The sequence below is a fragment of the Petaurus breviceps genome, unplaced genomic scaffold (assembly GCF_028583685.1).
Source record: "Petaurus breviceps papuanus isolate PSGF00001 unplaced genomic scaffold, PetGlider_PUasm1.0 688, whole genome shotgun sequence".
In the NCBI taxonomy this organism is placed as follows: domain Eukaryota; kingdom Metazoa; phylum Chordata; class Mammalia; order Diprotodontia; family Petauridae; genus Petaurus; species Petaurus breviceps.
Window position 1 is genome coordinate 5,663,275 of NW_027186457.1, and position 20,648 is coordinate 5,683,922.

General features: G+C 39.6%; 1 protein-coding gene across 2 annotated transcripts in view; it reads right to left on the reverse strand.

The window, feature by feature from the left end:
* SERPINE2 (serpin family E member 2) overlaps window positions 1-20,648 on the reverse strand; it is an 81,104-nt gene that overhangs the window by 30,262 nt on the left and 30,194 nt on the right. For both annotated transcript variants that reach the window (XM_069104534.1, XM_069104535.1), the window contains exon 2: window positions 2,215-2,494. In XM_069104534.1, the coding sequence (XP_068960635.1) occupies window positions 2,215-2,473 (259 nt within the window). In that variant the 5' untranslated portion in view covers window positions 2,474-2,494. The remainder of the gene's footprint in view (window positions 1-2,214; window positions 2,495-20,648) is intronic.

Sequence of the window (20,648 nt, forward strand, 5' to 3'; positions counted from 1 at the left end):
TGTTCCAAGTGCCATGCTAAGCCCCAAGGATGCAATTAATAAAAAAAGATAGTCCCTGTCCCTAAGGAGTTTATCATTTAATATTCCCCTCTTATGTTGGGCTCTCCTAAAAGGGGTTCTGAATCTTTTTTTCTTATGTAGATCCTTTTGATTGTCTCATGAATCCCCTTCTCATAATAATATCTTTAAATGCATAAAATAAAAATAAAGGAGTACAAAGGACATCAACTGTACTGAAATTCAATGATCAGAATATATATTTTTAAAAGTCCACAGACCTTAAGTAAAGAACCCTGTAAGGACAATCTCCTTCCCTGAAAGAGGAGAGATTACAAACTACTCTCCTTATTACAAAGGACCATAGATTTAGAGCTGGTGGGGGAGTTAAAGGTCATCTATTCTAGCCTTTCACTTTATTGCTGAGGAAACTGAGGTCCAAAGGGGTTAAGCGATTTCCCCAGTCATACAAGAAGCAAGAGACAAAACTGGACTTGTGGGGCTCCAAAACCTGGGCCCTTTACATTGTACCATACCTCCTTTTATGCCCCAAAGGGATATTCCAGCCCTCAGAGTAAGCCAACTAGCATGAGATTGACCCTATATCAGTTTATACAGCAGAGGAAATTCTGGACCATCAGTCTCTGTTTTAATTACTTCCTCTAGCTCAGAGCCATAATTAGCAATTTGGGGCTCCAAATTAACCTCGTATAAATAGCATGAAAGGATCCCTCCAGTCAACTTTAGAAGATAAACTCAGTTGTTGGGATAAGACCCTGAAAAATTGCCTTAGGGGGAAAGGAAGAGACACTAGGACATTAGCTTCTGTAGGCAGACATTATCAGTAAGTCTGTGGTCACTGGAGTGGGGCCAGGTTGCAACTCACCTGGGGCACAATAGGCAGCTGAAGAAGTTATCATCTGGTAGCTTCCTATTTTAACTAATTATTCTTACTAGTAAGGTGCTAAACTCAACTGTTTCTAACTGCTGATTTCAAGCACAGTCAGCTTCCCCTGAAGTTCATTCAGCACCCTGAGGCAAAGTCCTGATTGCCAGGTTGCCCTGCCCTTGTTTCAGACAAGATGTTCCTCTAGATTCATTTCTAGACTGGTGAAGAAGGAAGCATCAACACACACACACACACACACACACACACACACACACACACTCATGCTCTCGGGGAAGTAATGAGAGCAGGGAGACAGAGATGGAAACCAACTTGCCCAAAGTTATATTGCTGGTTGGTGGTCATCCTAGGACCACCAAGGTCTCCTGACTTCCAGCCCCCAACTCTTTCTACCTAGAGGCATCATGGTGTATAATGGAAAGAGAGTTGAATTTTGAATCACATGACCTAGGTTTGAGTTCTGACTTTGCCATATTATTTGTCTGACCCTAAGGAATTCACTTTCTTCAAGTATCCTCAAATAGGACAAGATTTCCTCATCTATCAAATAAAGAGTTACAATGATTACTTTTCAGAACTCCTTTATAGCCCTAAGTAAATATATCATACTATGATCAGGCTATACTTTCACTAAATAACTATTTTTTTAAGCACATTTTTTTTCTTTGCTTTTTGGAGGGGAGGAGGCAGGGCAATTGGGGTTAAGCGACTTGCCCAAGGTCACATGGCTAGTTTTACCTTGTGTCTGAGGCTGGATTTGAACTCAGGTCCTCCTGACTCTAGGGCTGGTACTCTATTCACTGTACCACCTAGCTGCCCCCTTAAAGCACATTTAGTGCATAGCCTACTCATCTGAGGGCTGTACTGTATAACGGAATAACGTTGCTTTGGGAATGTTGCTTTGGGAACTAGGCAGTCTGAGGGTCTGGTATCACTTTTCCTTCTAACTACATTATCTAGGGCAGCCACTTGGATTCCTATGGGCAGAGCGTTCTTCTGTGTAAAATGAGATGCTGGACCAGATCATGTGATCATAGATTTAAAGCTGGAAAGTGGGTCATTCGGGCCAGCTTCCCCATTTTACAGATGAGATAACTGAGGCCTTGGGTAGTCAAGTGACTTCTGCCCAAAGTAATACAGGTAGAATTTAAACACATGTCCCTCAGCTCCAGAGCTGATATTTCAGCTCATTCTAACATTCTATGGTTCTAGGAATCAGTGATTTCCCCCAATAATCCTTCATGTATCCTGAGGAAGAAAGACAGCATCCTGTAAAAGACAGTTATCCCAGTGATGAGAAAACAACTCACCATTGACACCATATCTCATCACGGTCGTCAGCTGCTTCTTTGTTTTACCATCAGCTCCAAGCTGAAGCATTCCTAGGATTGATGCAATCCCATGGGGAGAAATGATGACATTCTCACGAGGTCGAGATTTGACGATCTGATTAAAAACTTGGATTCCAGTGTCGGAGCCAAGTTCCTCAAGAGAGAAAGGATCAAGATGGGAGTAGGCTGATGTCAAAGTCACTGTACTGAGAAGGAGAAGTGCAAATTGCCAAGACATGATTCCTTCTTGAAGGACAATCTGTAAATTAAGGAAAATTAAGATATATTTACTATGTAGTCATGAGGAGTATATTGTCTTCTCAGCTAGGTGTCAATCTTTATCATAATCTGTTACCTAAATAATCTGTCATCTATTAAAATTGAAGAACTAAGGAGAAGTCGAATTAAATACATCAGAAATTACTGGACGTTGCTTAAGAAATCAGAGGCAATGACTAACACATGGCTATACAATCTTCCATAAGTCACTTAATTGCTCAGTAACTGATGGCTCTAGGACTATATTTTACAATCCAATCATCATTAGTGAAGGGATTGTCCATGCTGGGAATTTCTGACACTTATGAAATCACAGTTCTAAAAATCCCCACCCCCCACCCCAATCTAACCTCCCCTTCCTATAGCCCTTAGAATCAGGAGAGAAACACATATCTCTCAAATCTTCAAAGCAACAAAATTCTCAAATAATTTTTCTTCGGCACTTTTTTTATGCCTAATAACAAAGTTTTAGAATTGAGGGAAAGGAAGGAGTGAAGAGAAAGGAGAAAGGGAGGAGCGAAAAATTTTTTTAAGGTTACATGACACAGAAGGATTTAATAAAGCTTCAGCAGATGTAAACTCATCCATAATTTAGGGTTTAAGTTGCTTCACCAGCAACATACCAAAATCTGGGCCTAGCTATCCAGATATTACCAGTCATGGAAAGGCAGCTTGTCATAGCTGATAAACACTTGGCTTGCAGTTAGAAAGATTGGTGTTCAAATCCCCACTCAGACACCTACTAGCTGTATGACTCACCCTGGGAAGAGCAATTAACTCAGCTCAATTTCCTCCTCTATATAATGGGGACAATACTAGCACCTACCTCATAGGGATGTTATGAGAATCCAATAAAATAATGTGTCATGTAAAGTGCATTGCAAACCTTACAATTCCATATAAATATTAGCTAATGTTCTTTTACAATAAAGAAGCATTGATATCATCTATTTTTATACATTTCTTAAAATATCTTTGGCCTCTCCCTCCCAGAGAGCCATGCCTTGTAACAGCTAGGTGGAACAGTGGATAGAGTGCTGGACCTGACATGGAAGATCTGAGCTCAAATTTGACCTCAGACATTGACTAGCCATGTGACCCCAGGCAAGTCCCTGTCTGCTTCAGTTTCCTCACTTGTAAAGTGGGGATAATAATAATAACACCTACCTCCTATTGCTGTTAGGACCAAATGAGATAATAGTCATAAAGCATCTGCAAACCCCGAAGCACTCTATAGATGCTAGTTACTATTTTAACAAAGAATAATAAGGGGAAAAACAGTTCCACAAAATTAACCAACATACTGAAAACGTCTGACACTATATGCTATGTTCTATAGCTATGATATTCAACCTCTGCAAAAAAAAGAGGGGAGATGTAGGAGGAGATGGGAGGATGATTCCTCATGTATTTTAATGCATTCATATGCCTGTTGAAATAGCCATAAAGGGAGTGTACAGATGTTACACCTGAAGGCTACATTTAATGCCTACGGTATATCATGGAAGAACATTAAGCAAATTGATCAAAAATGCATCTGTTTACACTTCTGTTCATCTACTCTCACTCCATTTAAAATAAGCTTTCCCCCCATTAAGTAGAATTTCCCATCCCCTCCAATTTTTTAAATTTGTAGAAATGCATCCAAATATATCTTCCATTTAATAGAGGCCTTAACCAGAAATGCTACTTGAAACAAAAGCACATTGCCCAACATATAGAAGGCTCCTAATACATGTTTATTGAATAAACTGAATGAATGAAAAGCACAATTATTTTTTCCTCAGTGGAGAATAAAATTCCTGCTAAATTGTATGAATGGTACATCATAAAAGGCCCAAGCACTTAAAATTATGGGGATTCTGGGCACCACCACCCCACTCCTACTGAGGCTGGTTAGTATGCAAAGCAAAGTAAGGCAGGAATCAAGGAAAGGGTGGAAGTAGTGACATGATAAAAGTCTGTTTTGAGGGATAAATTCCTTTTCTATCCAACCTGTCCTTTGGGAAGAAAGAAAGGGCAGAAAATAGTGCTGGCCCCAGGAAAAAATTCTGCAACTGGAAAAGTTCACCTTTTGGGTTCTCTCCCAAGGAAGATATTCCTTCTGTACTTTTCTCCTTTCTGGCCCCTCTGTCTTCTCTGATCTAGATATGCCCAGTAAACTCAAGCTACTGTCTGGATGCCCACGACTACTACGAAGCCTTCATGCAGAAGTCTTACCCTCTCCCATCACAATGTCCCACAGATCAAACAGTATCCAGATCTTACAGTCTTGGTTTAAATGAACTTTTTTTTTTTTAAAGCAATTGGGGTTAAGTAAGTTGCCCAAGGTTACATGGTCAGTTTTTTTTTTGTGTGTGGGTGTTAAGTATCTGAGGCCGGAACCGATCCCGGGTCCTCCCGACTCCGGGGCCGGCACTCTTACTCACTGTGCCACCTAGCCGCCCCTTAAACACTTTTTTTGGGGGGTCTTTTTCAAGGGGGCAAGTTAGGGCAGTTGGGGTTAAGTGACTTGCCCAAGGTCACACAGCTAGTAAGTATTAAGTGTCTGAGGCCAGATTTGAACTCAGGTTCTTCTGACTCCAGGGCCTGTGCTCTGTTCACTGCACCACCTAGCCACCCCTTTAAATGAACTTTTAATGAACGCTGCCAAAGCAGACCACGTGTCCTAATTATGGTCACATCTATTCTCCATAGTTATTATTCCTCTGATTTTTGTACTCTTTCTTCTGTTTCTCTGGTATCTCAAATAAGTATTAGGAAAGTCAATGGGAAAATTCACAGAAAGTATGAATAATTAATCTTCCCCTCACCCAACTCTTTTATTGTCTGTTAACATAAATGAATTACTAATAGGTGGTGAGTGTTTTGGGCAATCAGTCTTTACTGATCTCTAAAGGAGATGGTTTTTTTATCCAAGAAAACTTTCTTGAGAAATATCACAAAGGCTATTATATCTATAGGAGTTCTGCCATTTTTCAGTTGTGTCCATCCCTTTGTGACCCCATTTGGGGTGTTCTTGGCAAAGATACTGGAGTGGTTTTACCATTTTTCTTCTCCAACTCATTTTATAGATGAGGAAACAGAGGCAGAGTTAAGTGACTTGCCCAGGGTCACACAACTAATGTCTGAGGCTGGATTTGAATTCAGTAAGATGAGTCTTCCTGACTCCAGGCTCATCACTTTATCTACTGTGTCTCCTAGCTGCTCCTATATATGGTGTCTATGAACTATCAATTCCTACTTTCTTCCCAAGACCTCTTTCCCTCATTAGGATGGTTAATTTGGCCATTGTCATCCTCTCCTTCCCACTTTCTATTGGAAGGCTGATGCTATCCCTAATGTTTGCCTCTCAGGAATGAGAAAGAGATCCCATTGCCTTGGGTCCATTTGACTTTTCAACAATATTTGTTAAATTAACAATGAATGTCCATCCAAAGCCAAACACATCCCAAGACCCCCGAAGTCTATCTTGTTCTTACTCCTAGGTATTAGAAGATACCTTCAGTTGTCAGCCAGTTACTCAAAAGCCCAAAATGGTTGACTTTAGTTATATAATCATAGTAATTATATGAACTGTCTACCAATTATATCCAATAATCCTATCAGTCAGGTTAAATTGGTCATACATTTACTTTGATTACAATACTGCGTCTACCCCTTAGAAGAAGTGTTTAAAACTTTAGCTTAAGTAAAGTGACATGTCTTGGCTGATGTATAGTTTACAAATTTGCCAGTAGGAACTTGTATTAAATCTTATGTTCTGAAGCTGTTTGTTTACTAGTCACGTCTATCTTCATTAGGGGATACTGGTACATCAAAATGGTGTTCTTCAGCCAGGCTAAGTAATGAATTGCACTTATGTTTATTTCTTTGTTAAAACAAATTTACTTTTGGTGCATTAAAGCCCAGAATAAAGACAGTAAAATAAACTATTAGTCTGAGAACCGAAGAAGTATAAACAGAAACATAGTCTGCAAATTTTCTAAGTTACATGGCTATTGGCCATAACTACTAGGGGGCTTGTCATCTTAAGTCATTCATCCTCATTTTCTTACATGTGCCACGTAGAATTTGTTTTTTATTTAATCTAGAATCACTATTTCATGCATCTTCCCATGGATGTAACTGTAAAATAACTGTGTAAGCCAAGGCTTTCTAAATTCAAAACTTCAAGGTGACCTACATACTTTGTTTCTCTGGGTCTTTTCCATGGCCAGCCAGCATGACCTAATTTTGCTTTGGCTCATAGGATTACTTTAATATTATTATTCTAAAGTAAACCAGGAAAAAAATAATATCTGGAATTTGAGAGTTTCCAAATACTTGCTGTAGAAACTGTTAACTTTTCAAAACTAGAGATTATATCTCATTTTCAGTGTATAAGATCCCAAAAGTCTGCTATGAAGAAGATATAGTTACATTTTATTCTACCTAAAGACACTTGGTTATACTTTTAAAAAAATAATCCTTACAATGTTCCAATCTAGATCATGGCCATCATCTTCATTGGTCTGAGTGCCTGCATCTTGATTCATGCTGGCTTTATCCTATTCTGTTTCCCCTCAATGAACCGTATCAGTTTCCTTAACAATATCCTTCATAATTGTATATAAAAATTACAAAGTATCCAAGTTCCCACATATGTCATGGTTATTCCCTGTCCTTTGATCAGCCTCCTAGCAGACTACACTGATGTGAACACAGTGGAAACCCACCTGCATAGCCTCAAGGCAGCTACAATGTCCTGAACATCAGGAACCCAGTGACGACTTATGTTCCAGCCTCCTCTGATGCTTGGATTTCTACTACCCGGTGGTCAGCAGGATAGTGACTTACACAAATAACCACCTTATTTCACCGAATCACTGTTTGATTTAGGAGTTCTGCTGGGAGCCAAAAAATAAAAAAAAACCTCACCAGTTTTTATTGCCACAAGGACAGACTGCCACCTTAGTGGTCTCTCAGCTATGGGTGTGGATAGCCTTGGAGAGAAATCTATTCAAAGTAGTACTGACCATATGGCAAACCTAGGAGGTCTCAGAATTGGGAAAATTTGAACGGTGTTCTCTAAGAGGGAACTGGCCATTTCTTCTGCTTGGCTATGATTCTGTAAGTCAAGTTATCCCATGTCCTAAACTCACCTATTCCCATGTAAGTGAGCAACATTTATATTTCTCTCCAGAGTTACTACTTATTTATTTATTTCCTTTTAACTAGGTATAAAGGTTAGGAATTTCTCTTAGGCCCAAGCAATTCTAGGCATTGAATTATTAATTCAAATATAAGCAGGCTATGCTTTATTGATGCTTTTTACATAACATTCATTTCAGAATACACCCCCACCAACCAATGAGCTAGACCTTGTAGCAAAAATATAAAACAAACAAAAAAAAGAGTTGAGCAAAAAAGAACCAAATCATCAACTGTATCTGATTGCAGGTATAATATTCCAAAGCCACAGTCTTCTACTTCTACAAGGAAGGGAGAGGGCTACATTTTGTCATATCTTCTTTGGGGCCAGATTCGGTCATTCTGATTACATAGCATTCTGTTTTATGTTAACTGTTCTTTCAAAAGCAGGAAGTTCTTTACATGAAATTAAATTTTGGAAGAAAATCAGCCCCTGGAATCTTTCAGGATGTAGGTTTTGCTTCAGCATAGTCAGTTTGTTTTTAAAGGCAAAATAACACTCAAAATGTTAAGTGTGGGAGAAAGAATAAGGGTGTTGCCCAAACACGTTGGGAAATTTCAATAAGAGTGGCCTCAATTAGTTTTACTGTTTTCATTTCTTGAATCATGTTTTTTCATAACTGTAAAAATGTATTCAAATTTAGGCTTTTCTCCCAGGGAAGTCATAACACATCTAAAAATCTATTTCTCCGAGAGTTATTCAGATATTTCAGAATGCTTGGTTTCATTCTCCCCAAGCACTACATATTTTCCAGGGTGAGGAAATATACTTGTGTATAAATGAAAGCTTGCTTTATGTATGAATGAAAGTTGTGCTTAACTGGGATTTAGATTAAGATAAATTGTCCTGGAAGACATGTGAATGAAAACCACAAAGCTGATATTACTTATACAGGCATCACACACCCATGGCAGATCTACCCCTGGTATCTTGGGGAGGTCAGAAAGAGGAGACACAACTCTTTTCCTCTCTCATTAATTCAACTAATCACTTCTCCACAGATGACTGTGGCTTTGCTTAAATTCTAATCCCATCTCTCCTGTGGCCCACCAGGCACTTTCATTTCAATCCTAAACATCTACAAAGTATCTATGTGTAAAAAGCATGGCACCTGAAGACACCGAAACCAAAATGAAATAGTAGCTGGACTCATCACCTTGAGTTTGACATGCTTAAGAACAAATTCGTTATCTTTCCTGTGCAAACAGCTCCCCTTCTTGACTTTCTCTAGTTTTGTTTGTTGTACCGTTATTCTCTGATTCAGAGATGTGATTAGCACCTTTGTACTTTTCTTATATTCATGGAATTCTGGGCCACTTGACTAGACTGTATAGTGACCTCTCCCAGCAAGAACATCCCCAATCCTTAAAGTGGGCTGAAAAGCTGGAGTCTTTTGCATGTCCAGTTTTGAAAAAGTAGGTTTTATAACTAGTCTTGCAGCAGCATCAGGGTAAAAGGCTTTTCTCCAACATTTTCCCTTTAATGCTCTTTAGCTCTAACTCAGAGGAGGCAGAATTAGTCAGGAGGGAGGCTGGCGACACTGCAGAAATTGTGGCACATTCTGGACCTAGTCTTGTAGCTCTTTTTTGGTCGGCATCTGGTAATGTGGCTGAGGGAAGTTTCTCTAGGGCCTTCCTGTTACATTTCTTCTCTAAAATAAAGAATAGGCCTTTGACAAGACTTTGACCATTCCAGAGACTGCTTGGCAGTGACTCTAGTTAGTTACTTGGAATATGACGCAGGAGTACTGCTTCGAATCCCAGGTATGCATCTAAATTAGCTATGTGTCCTTAGACAGGTCATTCTCCTTCCATGGGTTTCAGTTTCATCAGCAGATGAAAGCAGAGGTTCTCAACCTGGAGTGTGTTTTTGCTTTGCTTCTAGTAATTCTGACAACTATATTTTAAAACAATGGCTTTCCTTTATAATCTTAAGCATTTTATTTTATGCATTTGAAAACTTTATTCTGAGGAGTCTATAGGCTTCACCAAACTGTCAAAGGCATCCAAAAAAGGCTTAAGAAGTCCTGAGTTAAAGGAAGGAATTGACGCCCCCCCCCCCAAGTCCATTCCAGCACTTAGTAATTCTATTAATCCAAGGATTTATGACCTGACAAGCTATAAATAGAACACGGAAAATGAGCTACGACTGTAAAACTTGCATTGCTAATTTAGAAAATTAGCTATTATTTACTAATCTTATGAATGACCAAGAATTTCATGTTTTGCGACTGCACAGGAATGAAATCCACCCATTTCTCTAATCACTAGCCATGTAATAATAATAGCAATAATACTAATAATAGTGTCTAGCACCTGCATATCCCTCTAAGGCTTCCAAAGCCCTTCGCTTGTGTTATTCCATTTGATCCTCACAACAATTCAGTGAGGTAAATGCTATTATGATCCTCTAAATACAGATAAGGAAATGGAAATTGAGAGATTTCTAAGTGACTTGCCCAGCATCACACAACAAATACATGTCTGAGGAGGGATCTGAACCCAGGGCTTCCCCTAACCATTAGATAGTGCTAAATCAAAATGTACCAAATTTTATTAATCTTGACTGATAAAAGATATATGCATCTGAAAATTGTATCTTTCTCCACTGATTCAAGATGGTAGACAACTACAAAACAAGCTTAAGGTGTACCTTGACACACTGTTTGAGTGTGAACCAAATTGTGTTAAAATCAGCCTGTGTCTTCAAAAGCTATAGCAAAATTGATGGAGGAATGTGAAAGGCCAATCAGTCAAGCTGAAACAGAGTCCTCATCTCTTTTTGGTTGACTGTGCTGTTAATATTATTATTTGGATTATTGGTAATGTATGAGGAGGGCATATTACCTTGATGGCTGAACAGAAAGATGCTCTGGAATCTTGAAGAAAATTAGGCCAATATAAACCTGACCCTGAATTCGAATCCTTAGGTTCTTGCCCTTGCTCTCTTGCTGATTAAACCTTGGACCAATAACCTAACGAACCTCAGTTTTCTTCTCTATAAATAGGAATAACGGCATTTAAATGACCTATCTTACAGGGATGTTGTGAGGCTCCATGGAGAATGTATGGAAAGCATTCTATGAATCTCAAATGCTTTTCTGATTACTGATGAGGGTGTTGGATTGGACAGTCTTCACTTCTTGCTTGGATATTTACAATTCAGTGAAGCAACAGTGATTCAGAAGTCTATTGCTGGTGGTTGCTATTTTAAATTCAACAAACGTTTACTAAGATCTTACAATGTGACAGACAGTCTGTTGGGGTTCCAGCATACAAAGGCAGACCCTCAAAGCCTCTAAAGTGCTGCCTTCAAGGAGCTTATATTCTGTTTGGGGTACAGGGTAGATATTTCATGGTAGCTTGCAGGTTCTTGACTATCTGACAGGACAAGGTTGAAAGGGACAAGGGAAAATATGGAGATTGGCACAATGTTTAAATCATAAGTTCTCAAAACAGCAACAACAAATAAAGTTTTTATCAGGAAAGGATAAAAGATCCCACTGCATTTTTTAAAGTTTGACAATGGTGCTGGGGAACAGGTCTGACTTCCTGGCATGGGGAAAGCGATTAACAAATGGTAGTTGACTGACTGACATTCACTCTATACCCCACCTCATATCAGGTGTTAGAATATAAGATCCCTGTGAATTAGGACTGTTTCATTCTTTATACTTGTATCCCCAAAGCCTGGTGCAGTCTCTGGCATATAGTAGGCATTTAATAAATGCCTGTAGATAAATTGATCAACTATTTCAGTAGAACAATGGATTGGGGGGGGGAGGGGAATAACATCAAGTTATATGTCAATAACCTATGATCTTCTCTGGGTAGGAACACTCTGATGCAGTTATCAATCTATTCAATAACAACAACAACAGCACACATACACACACATCATCAGTTTAAAGTTTGTAAAGCACTTTTCTCCCAACAAGCCTATGAGGCAGGGAGTATAAGAAATATCTTCATTTTATTGGGTGAAAAAAAAAATTAAGGCTCAGAGAGCTTCATGGACTTGCCCATAATCATTTAACTGGTGATGATCCAAAGTGTGGATTTGAATCCAGACTTCCTGAGTCCAGCACTCTCACCACTGCAGAGTTACTTCAAGGCAATCTAACCAGTGTAGCTAATTCTGTGTGAAAAACAAGTGCTTCTGGTGTATTCTTCTGTGCTTGTTACAACTATTGACAGGAACAGCATCGATGATCATTTGGCCTATCTTTGCCTCAATTTCTTCAATTATAAAAAGGGGATAATAAGACAACCTACCTCCCCAGGGTTGTTGTGAGAATTAAAAGCAATAATATTTGTAAAATGCTTAGTAAGGTGCCTGACACATAGTAGGCACTAAACAAATGCTAGCTATTATTATTATTGGAGGTAGCTAGATAGTTCAATGGATAGAGCACTGAACTAGAGTCAGGAAGACCTGAGCTGAAATCTGGCCTCATTCACAGCCCAGCTAGGTAGCCCTGGGCAAATCACTTAATCTCTGTTTACCTTAATCCACTGGAGAAGGAAATGGCAAGCCACTCTGGTATCATTACCAAGAAAAACCCACATGGAGGGTTATGGACATGCCTGAACAATATCAACTATTAACCACCAATTTGTATACTGAGTGTTGTCTTTCCTCCAAACACCTCAAAATAAGTAGAAGAGAAAAAGCCATTTGATTAGCTACCCTTATGAGAATAATTATGAGAATAAAATAATGAATAAAAATGAGATCTATTAAAACAACCACACACACACACACACACACAAAACAAAGAAAACTTTTCCCCTTTTCCCCTCACACTGCTATGCTCAACCACCAAATGTTTTAAGTACATGACCATAGGTGATCATGAGAACTACATGTATAATAACACCAATTCTGGGAGTTTTTATAATTTATATTTTAGTAAATATAAATATTTTGTATGTTATAGTATATATTATAAACAATATACATTTATATTTTAATAAAATATAAATATTATTTACATTTTAAAATTTTATATTTTGGATGTTCACATTCCATAATGGTAATAGAACTGCTGGGGTATAGCAGACAGGTGGCTGCAATGACCAAACCCAATTCCAGAGAGCTCGTGATGCCATATGCTACTCCCAATCTCAGCATAGAGAGCTTATAGATTCAGAGTAAAGACTGAGACTTTTTCTTGTGGACAAGGCCAATGCAAGAATTTGTTTTGCTTCACTATACATGTCTGTTTGTACTAGGCCTTTCTTTTTTTAGAGGGTGGTGGTAATGGTGGTACTTTCTCAACATGGAAGAAAGGAGGGTGTGAAGCAGGAATAAGAGAACTTGGACAAGAAAAGAAAAGAAAATTGAATTTTAAGAAAAAGAAATGGCGCTGGGTTGGAATCAGAGGCTCTGGGTTCAAATGCCTGCTCTTCCATTTATCAGCTCTGTGATACTGGGGACATTACCTAACCATTCAATTCCGCCAGTAAAATGAATCTAATGATAGTGTAATAGCTGACAGGGTTGTTGTGAAGATTAAATGATGATGTGTGTAAAGTATTTTGTTAACCTTAAACTATGACATCAATGTGAACCATAATTACTTTTTTAACCTTCAGCAAGTCAGAGGACTGTAGATTGAAACCTGGAAGTAACTTTAGAGATGTTCTCATTTTATAGAAAAGGAAACTAAGGGCCTGAGAGACTAATCAATTTGTCCAAGATCATAATAACAGTAAGCAGCAGACTTGGTATTTGAACGCAGGTCCACTGAACCCAAATCCAGTACACGTTCATCTTCCTGATGTCATGATCCTCTTCGAGAATGAAGGACAAACCACACACATCCAGGGAAAGTGGAAATGGTGCTAGACTCAAAGTCACAAGGCCTTGAATCAAATTCCAGCCCTGTTGCTTATTACTTGTGATGCTGGGCCAGTCACTTAAATTCCTTGGGTCTCCATTTTCTCATCTATAAAATGAAGGGGTTTGCCTAAATGACCTCTGAGGTCTCCTGTTGCTCAAAATCAATGATCCTATAGGCTTTCTAAAATGAAGGAAACATGGTTTGATATGAAGAACACACAATGGCATATCTTTCTTGTCAGAAAAACTGACAGGTTCCCTGATTCTTTCAACAATTCCTTACAATGACTCTCCCTCCCGTCTTATCATAAACTCTCAATAAATATTCTGGGTGGTTGCTGGAAAATATGGCTTCCATGTTTTGAAGTAAAGAAGGGAATGCAGGGCATTACTTTTCTGATCCCTGAAAGTTTTGCCTTAATGGCACTTTGGAAGGGCAGCCTGTCTGACCAAAGCAATCATCTTTTTAGAGTTCAATAAAAACCTGGCAGAGAAAAGTTCTGCCTATGTTGCTGTTATATTTATTAAACCAAGCTTCCTGTGGCACATCCTGGGAGTGATAGGACATTGTACTGAGTCATGGGGGTAGACAGAACAGTGGCTTTCTCTCCCCCCAGCAGGCAGATGGGACTTTTGAATGTTCAGTGAAACTAATCTATGAAAAAACCCCAACAGTTCATATTCTTTGTAGGAAAAGAAACAGGGAATAAAATGTTGCCAAGTTAACAAGCTATGGCATCCTGTTGTCATGTCCTCCCACTTCTCCCCCAACCACCTCAGCTTTCCTCAGATGATACTTTTTTTTTTTAATGGAATGAAACCTGATAGTGCCCTTATGAAGGGAGAGGATTCGTCATGTTGGTTGTAGGGAAAAAGCATGCAAAGTGTCCCCATTCCAGCTTTTTCCACCCCCAAATCATTCTCACCACTGCTGTACTTGCTGGGTATTCTCTAAACCAATTCAAGCAAGCTACATGTTTGCTTAAGCAAAACTGAAAGCTGAAACCCATACTTTTCTCAGTATGGAGAGTCAGCTCAAAAATGAAACACACATCACAGCAGGTGGGTTCTCTGAATCAGGACTTGACTATCACCTTGGGCTACATTTGTTCAATTATCCCACGAGGGGGTTCTGGTGAGTACTGCTAGAAGATTGTTTTTGCCTAAGAAGAAGGGCTGATGGATGGTCAGTGTGAGCTCTCCATGTTCTGAGACTGATTACATTTCTCAGTTGGGAGGGTATCACCTCTGCCTCCAAGACAGGATTAAGGTCAGGATTTGGCCTTAAATCAGGTAAGAACTTTTAGCACTATTGATTTTAGTCATGGGTGAAAAAGGCTAGGAAGCAACACTCAGGCAAGAGGAACGGGCACACCCAATATCTCTTCTCGATTCACTGAATCTCCAATTAAAGTCTGGGGACCATCTCTAGTCATTCTGACCTATATCTTTCCACTGGACCCTGATGACTCTGAAGGAGAAAGTGCGGCTGGTGACCTTGCACAGCCCTTTCTAACTTAAATCCAATTCACTTGCAAGTCATGGCATCATCTTCCTGATGTCATGGTCCGCTCTGAAAATGAAGAACAAACAACAGCAGCAACCAATTTAAAGTCCATTTGCGTCATTACCAAATGAAACAGAAACCTGATACAATACAGTTTGGGGGTTTTTTTCTTTGCTTTTTGGAGGGGGGCAAGCAGAGCAATTGGGGTTAAGTGACTTGCCCGGGGTCACACAGCTAGTAAGTGTGAAGTGTCTGAGGCTGGATTTGAACTCTTGTCCTCCTGACTCCAGGGCTGGTGCTGTATTCACTGTGCCACCTAGCTGCCCCAACAATCCAGTTTTTTTTTTTTTTTAAAGAGCTGGGTCTCCAGGAGCATATATCAGCATTTTACCCATGTTTCTTGAAACGATGGAAAGAACAATGGACTTGGGATCAGAATATCTGGGTCTGGATCTGAGCTCTACCACATACCACCCATGAGGGAAATCACTAAACCTTTTTAGGCTTCATTTTCTTTTTCTGTCCAATGAAGGGGCTGGATCAGACTATGCTAATATCCTTCTTATTCTGACTTTCTATGTGTTCCTGATTCTTGTCACAATTTTTTATGCCAAAGATGATATTTGCTTGGGGTCTAATCATGACCAGCAATCTGCTCATTATGGCAAATGTCTGTCCAAGAACAAAAACGAGATGGGACACTCTAAGATTAATCTGATTTCAAGGTTATTCTGGCAGTTGTCCCTCAATTGAGATTATTGGTGGCGTGAAGAGACTTGAAGAACAGGAGGGCAACTCAGGGGCTGTGGTCTGAATAGAACTGAATTTACTCTAATGCAATGGGAGTTCTCATTCAATGGTCTCTCTGAAAATGGCTCAAGAACAGAAAACTTGGGTCTTCCAAAATTCCATTAAAAAATAATTCTTACTGTCATATTCTAATCCAGAGGTGGGGAATCTGAGGCCTTGAGGCCCTCTAGGTCCTCAAGTACAGCCCTTTGACTGAATCCAAACTCCACAGAACAAATCTCCTTAATAAATAGATTTGTTCTGTAAAACTTGGAGTCAGTCAAAAGACTGCATTGGAGGACCTAGAAAGGCACATGTAGACTTGGGGCCACAGGTCTCTCCCCACTCATCCAAATGGCTCTCAGTGTCAGCAGAAACTGGGAATGCCCTGGATTTAGCCACTGAGGACCTAAGAGGTACACCCCAGCTTGGCTTCTTAATAGCTACATAACATATACTTTTCTGGGCCTCATTTTCCTCATGTACAGGTCTGCTTTTGGTCCATACCTGTGACTTCATTGCTGTGGGGGAACTCCCGGCATGGCAACTCCCTTCACAGGCACAGACCAGCAACACAGGTGTAGTGTGGAGACTTGGCTGGGAGCACTTAGGAGTTACCTACTTTTCTCAGGATTATAAAGGCAAGCAGGGTTAGAGGCAGGTCTTGCTCAGGCCAAAGCTAACCTCTATATCCATACCACCATGTTGACTACACAAAATAAGGAGCTCTAAATCCTAGGACCCTGAATTTTTCTTTCGGTCCACCCCTGTGATTTTATCACTGTAGAGAACTCCCAGTATTTAAAAAAAAAAATTAAAAAACACTCTCAGCCAATACAGATCAGCAACCTACCTATAACAGAATCTTAAAGAGGGTAGTCCAGGGTACATATAGTCAGCTCCCCATGAGTGTGGATAAAGAATCCTTTGAAATGGCCACATGTTTTCATATTTATGCTTTTTGAAGTTGGAATTATGTAAAATGTGGTAGTTAGTTCTAGATCAAAGGAAATATGCCGTGTGAATCTGATAACTCCACTTCCTCATGAGATGTTATTTGCACAAAACTGGGCCCTACTTGAACAGTTTTGTCACTGATGGAGACAAACAAATGAGAAGTTAAGTGACTTGATCAAAGTCATGCAACCATAACATGTCAGAGAAAACACTCGAACCTGGGTCTTCTTGACTCCAAGGCTGTCCTTCCATCTCCTATGCTATTTTGCTTCTCAACTATAACATCATCTTGAACACTAGCCCTATGTAATTTTATATATGAAGTGGAAAAAGAAGCTATGGAGGACCTGGGAGTTTGGCTTTTAAAACCTGCATTAAAGAACACCCCAGAAAAATATTCCATAATTAGAGAATATTTAAATGATTCTGATTCTTTAAACCATTGCTTCTTTCTCTTTCACCTCCCCCCCCAAAGAAACCCCCCTAAACCCAACTTCCTTTCTATTAACTGGTGTTACTTTTAGAGTTGTGTGCCAAAAGTTGACTAAATAAGCTCTATTTTTATTTCCTTGCTGTTGGAAAGACTCAGTGGTACAGTATAGGACTTTATTAGCTTTTCCACATCTGGGTTAAACACCCTTGGGGAGAGATTGGCTCACTGGCCTCCTTGTCCCTGGAGGCTATCTGCTGGAATGTAATCCAGCATGGCCACTGCTGGCAACCTGAACAAAAGGCCCTTGGGTGACTGGGTTAAGGAAAGCCTTGCAGTTTTCTCTGCTGGAGTCTGAAAGTTTGATTTACTCCTCTAACAGTGGTCAATATACCACCTTCCAAGTATTTCCTTTTCTGTTATTTTCCAAGACTGCCAAGCTCAGGCAATACAAGGAAGGGTGTCTTTCTATACTATCTTGAAACTGACAGAGGTCAACTGAACCCCCAAATAGCAGGGCTTTGAGGCCAAGTTAGTATTATTCTAAGTAAACACTGGCATTAGTAAACATTATTAGAAACAATGGCAAGAAGTAAAACATTTTGAGGTAACTTTGGGGGAAAAACAGCAAAGGTGAGTCTTTCAAAAATATGGGCAGTACCTGGAAGAGAGTTTAGAGATTTACAAATGTGGGAACTGAGGTTCAGAGGAAAATTTGCCCATTGGAACATATCTAGCCATTATAGGCCCTCTCACCCATTTTGGGGGCTCTTTTCAAGATACCTTTTATGTCTCCCTGAAGATTTTTTTTTTAATGGGGAGGGGAAGGATTAGACATCCCAAATGAGGAAGCAGTTTTCCTTCTAACATCAACTTCTTTCAATTTACACAGTTAATTTTGGAAATCATGTATCAGTGTCACATATAGGCTGTTCCCAATTAACAAGCTGGTTGTCTTCCAAAAGTCTGTTTGTCAGGGTTGTTTGGAACTCAAAATACATTTTCCAGTAGAAATGATGGTTGGGTCCCCAGACCAGTCCACAAATCAGTCCATGAGCCAACAAACATTTATAAATCACTGGAGGGATTGGGAAAGGCCTCCTTCCAAAGGTGGGATTTGACTGGAGTCTTGAAGGAAGACTGGGAAACCCAAAGGCAGGTTAGGAGAGAGAACATTCCAAGCAAGAGGGAAAATCACTGGACATTATTGAACAGGGAGGCAACATGGAAAGCAACCTGGGCGTGAAACTGAAATCATATTCAGGGCTGGTGTTGGGGGAGAGGGGACCAGTGAAGGAATATATTTGGAAATGAAGATGATATAAAATTAAAAGATACCAATAAAAATTCAAAAAGGAGTCTAGCAGTTAAGGAGTGGGAAGGGAAAAGGAGAAGGATGAGAAGACAACTTAAAGTTGAGAAGGATTTTTGCACATGTTTTGCTTTTAGGATGATAAGGGGAAACTGAGCAAATTTGTTGGCAGAAAGAACTCTGCATCTGCATAAGAGAAAGCATTTCTCTGATGGGGGAGGAGGATTCTTAACGTGTTTTGTGTCCCAGATGCCTCTGACAGTCTGGTGAAGTCTATGGACCCTTTCTCAGAATAAAATCATGATAGAACACTGGGGTCAGAAGACCCCAGTTCAAATCCAACCTCGGATTGTCATTGTATGTGACCTTGGACAAGTCATTTAGCCTCTATTTGCCTCAGCTTCCTCCAATGGAAAATGGAGATTTTAATAGCTTTTACTTTAGGGATGTTGTGAGGATATACATTCATACACATTTGTAAAGGCACTTAAGCGTAGTGCCCCTCACATAATAGATGCTACATAAATGCTTATTCCCTTCCTCTCTTAATGGGAGGAACAAAGTGGTTTCCACAGGAAGCTAAAAGGTTCCGTATCAGTGGAGTCTGTTCCTAAGTCAAGACAACACTTGCTAAGAAAGAAAAGTCAGGCTATTTTTTTTTTTTTAATTCTCATTGTACTCTAGAAATCTGCTCACACATCCATGCATAAGGAAAGTCTTGTACTGATTCCCTCAGCACTCTTTTCTTTCACAAGAAAACCCCCAAGAATGAAATGCAAAATCACTACCTTAATGCTATTTTAATCTTGGGGCTAACACAAAGAGAATTATTATGCACCTCTTAGCTTTATCGGCTATGCTGCAACAATATTTTTTTGTGATTAAAGCCCCCAAAGGCCCATGAGTCATTATGTAAATTTCCCATATGAAATAGTCAATTGTGTTCTCAGAGCTATGGCCAACTGTAAAAATCCATCCAGGCTGGACATTCCATTGCATTTCTTCAGTTAATTGAAAATATCACAGGTGTAACACATGAGTTAGAGCTCCCATGAGGAAATTCAATTTGCATTCCCAAGCCCCAAAAGCATGCAAGTCAATCCTCATGTTACGCTGTTCTGCACTTCTAATTCAATATTGTTTGCCTGAAGACTTAACTAATCAGAAATGTTCACATTGCAAATTGATGACCTGAGACTTTTAACATCAAGTGACTTTTAAAACAGTGCTTTTTATCGTATCTGTTTTACTATAGAAACATTAGCAAATGTAGCATGCATAGATATCAGTGAAGCAAAGGAGAACTCTGAAACTCTTAGTCAGAGATGTCTACCTAGAAAGACACCATGCACACTCTCTACTTTTTGACAGGTCCTGTTCCAATAATAGCAACGTATACAACTAACTGCCTGTGGGAAATCTCCACCCAGAAGTCCAACAGGCACCTCAAACTTAACACACCCAAACTGCAATTCATGATCAGTTACCCACTAAAACACTGCTCCTTAGAACCAGGAAAACAATTTATACAAAGCCAATGATGCTGTATAGACAAATAACCTTGAAAGACCTAGGAACTCTTCAACAATGACCAGTTACAGTTGCAGAGAATTCATGATGAAAAATGCCACCCTGCTATCCACCTCGTGATAGCGACATGATGGATTGAGAGTGCAGATGGAGACACTTTCTAAAAAATGGACAATATGGAAATTTGGTTTTCTTCATTAAACATGTTTGTAATGAATTTCGTTTTTCTTGCTTTTTCCATTGGGGCAGGGGAGAAGGAGGAGGGAGAAAATGCAGAGCTGGAAATAAAATAAAATCTAAATTTTTAAACCCCCACTGGTCTTCAAATGTTCCTTATCTCTCTTGAAGGTTACTACAATAAATTCAGTTACCCAGGTTCCCAAATTAAAAGTAACTGCCAACTCTTCCTTCTCCCTAACTACCCCCATCCCACCAGTTGCCAAGCTTTAGTGATTCTACCTTTAAAAAATCATTCACATGGGTCTGTCCCCTTCAATTTCCTCACATATATACCCCCTAAGTTTGGCCTTTATCCCCTCTTTCCTGGGCTATTGCAACACTCTCCTAATTG